This window comes from Austrofundulus limnaeus, unplaced genomic scaffold (assembly GCF_001266775.1).
Source record: "Austrofundulus limnaeus strain Quisiro unplaced genomic scaffold, Austrofundulus_limnaeus-1.0 Scaffold894, whole genome shotgun sequence".
In the NCBI taxonomy this organism is placed as follows: domain Eukaryota; kingdom Metazoa; phylum Chordata; class Actinopteri; order Cyprinodontiformes; family Rivulidae; genus Austrofundulus; species Austrofundulus limnaeus.
The window spans coordinates 63,801-65,542 of record NW_013953296.1 but is presented as its reverse complement, the minus strand read 5'-3'; the positions used below and the strand labels follow the sequence as shown (position 1 = coordinate 65,542).

Here is a 1,742-nt window from a genome sequence, read left to right as displayed (position 1 = left end):
ACGCTTCTTACAGATGTTTTCAGCTATATTCTGCTGTTTTAGCTCTTAGCTTTTAGCTGTTTTCTGTTGTTTCCAACTAGATTTGTGCTSCTTTTTACAGTTTTTCTGCAAAGTCAGACTTTTTTGCTTCWTTCAGCTTTTCAACGTGAGCTCACATTAACACTTTTGCTATTAAATATTTTCATGCTGGTACATGTTAGTAAACCAGTTTGCCTGCAGAGAACACATGCAGTCTTACCCAGCTGAGCTTGCTGCCAGCCCAAAGTGGAGCAGAGTAGAGCCAGACTTTTCCCACTGCCTGTGGGACTCTCCAGTAAAGAGTGCTGYCCGTAGTTCAAGCCTCTTATTATCTGCAGACAGAAAACATGTGAACATTAACAGTCTTATAGAGCGGTAAACTAAACTACGACCAACACATGTGCAGTGTGTCACACAGCTAAGTGTGTTTTAACAATAAACTGTAAGAAACTGCTTGTGCCTTGGTAAATATCCACCTACAATGTTCAGACCAAACCAGTCTGCACAATGTCCAGGTGAGTCCAGGTGAAATGAGTTACAGTAACCTATTTCCACTAGTGCCACTTAGTGTAGTGTCGGTATGGTCAGTGTTGGAATGGGTCAGTTCAGGTGCTTTTCCATTGACGTTCCAGTCCGGTTCCAGTGGATGTGTTTTGGGAGGTTGGTGGAGGTGGTTTGGGGTTTTTCGAAAAACGTTAATGCGCAAAATGAGACATGGAAACACATTTGTTGAATAACTTGAAATTTTAAAAATCTGCTAAAAATTCGAATTAAAATTGGATGGAAACACAACTAATGCCCCTTTTCCACTGGTGCCACTTAGTGTAGTGTCAGAACAGTCGGTGTAGGTACGGGTCGGACCGGTTGGTTTTCCACTGACGGTCCAGTCCGGTTCCAATGGGTGTGTTTTGGGCGGTTGGTGGAGGTGCTTTTTAGGTATTTTGAAAAAAAAATTAATGGGCAAAATGAGAGATGGAAACACATTTGATGAATAACTTTTGAAATTTTAAACATTTGCAAAAACTATCAGTGATGAACAGTGTTCTGACGTCGCATTTTGGTGTCAGCAGGGGCCGGTTGGAACCACAATGAAGTAGGTACTAAAACAAGTGCCGGTTCCAAGGATCTGGCCTAATGGAAATGGCTTGGAACTGCACCAACACTACACTAAGTGGCACTAGTAGAAAAGGGCCATTAATGTGCAAAATGAGAGATGGAAACACATTTGTTGAATAAGTTCTGAAATTTAAAAAATTCGCTAAAATTTTGAATTTAAATTGAATAGAAACACAACTAATGTCATTGCTACAACTGAAAAAACGGTGCCTCGAGTTGTTCTTGTAAAGGCAGTTCAGACGCAACCAATGACTGGCCCACCCCCTAGCCATTCAGTGACGAACAGTGTTCTTATGTTGCATTTTGGTGTCAACTGGGACCGCTTGGAACCACAATGAAGTAGGTACTAAAAAAAGTGCCAGTTCCATGAATCTGGCCTAATGGGAATGGCTTTGAATCGTACCGATACTACACAGGCACTAGTGGAAAAGGGGCATAAACTGAGTCAGCAAGTGACACGGGCCAAGAAGCTCACAGTTTCAAGACAACTTGTGTCCATGTGTGACAACAATCGCCTGCGTTCTCCACATGTCTGGACTCTAGAGCAGTGGTTCCCAAAGTTGGGGTCGGGACCCAAAGTGGGGTCCTGAAACATCAAGGTGGGGTCC

General features: G+C 42.8%; 1 protein-coding gene across 4 annotated transcripts in view; it reads right to left on the bottom strand.

The window, feature by feature from the left end:
• Positions 1-238: 238 nt before the first annotated feature.
• LOC106533149 (Fanconi anemia group J protein homolog) overlaps positions 239-1,742 on the bottom strand; it is a gene marked incomplete at its 3' end in the record, with an annotated part of 4,007 nt that continues 2,503 nt past the window's right edge. For all 4 annotated transcript variants that reach the window (XM_014029390.1, XM_014029388.1, XM_014029389.1 and 1 more), the window contains 1 exon segment: positions 239-350. In XM_014029390.1, coding sequence (XP_013884844.1) covers positions 239-350 — 112 coding nt within the window.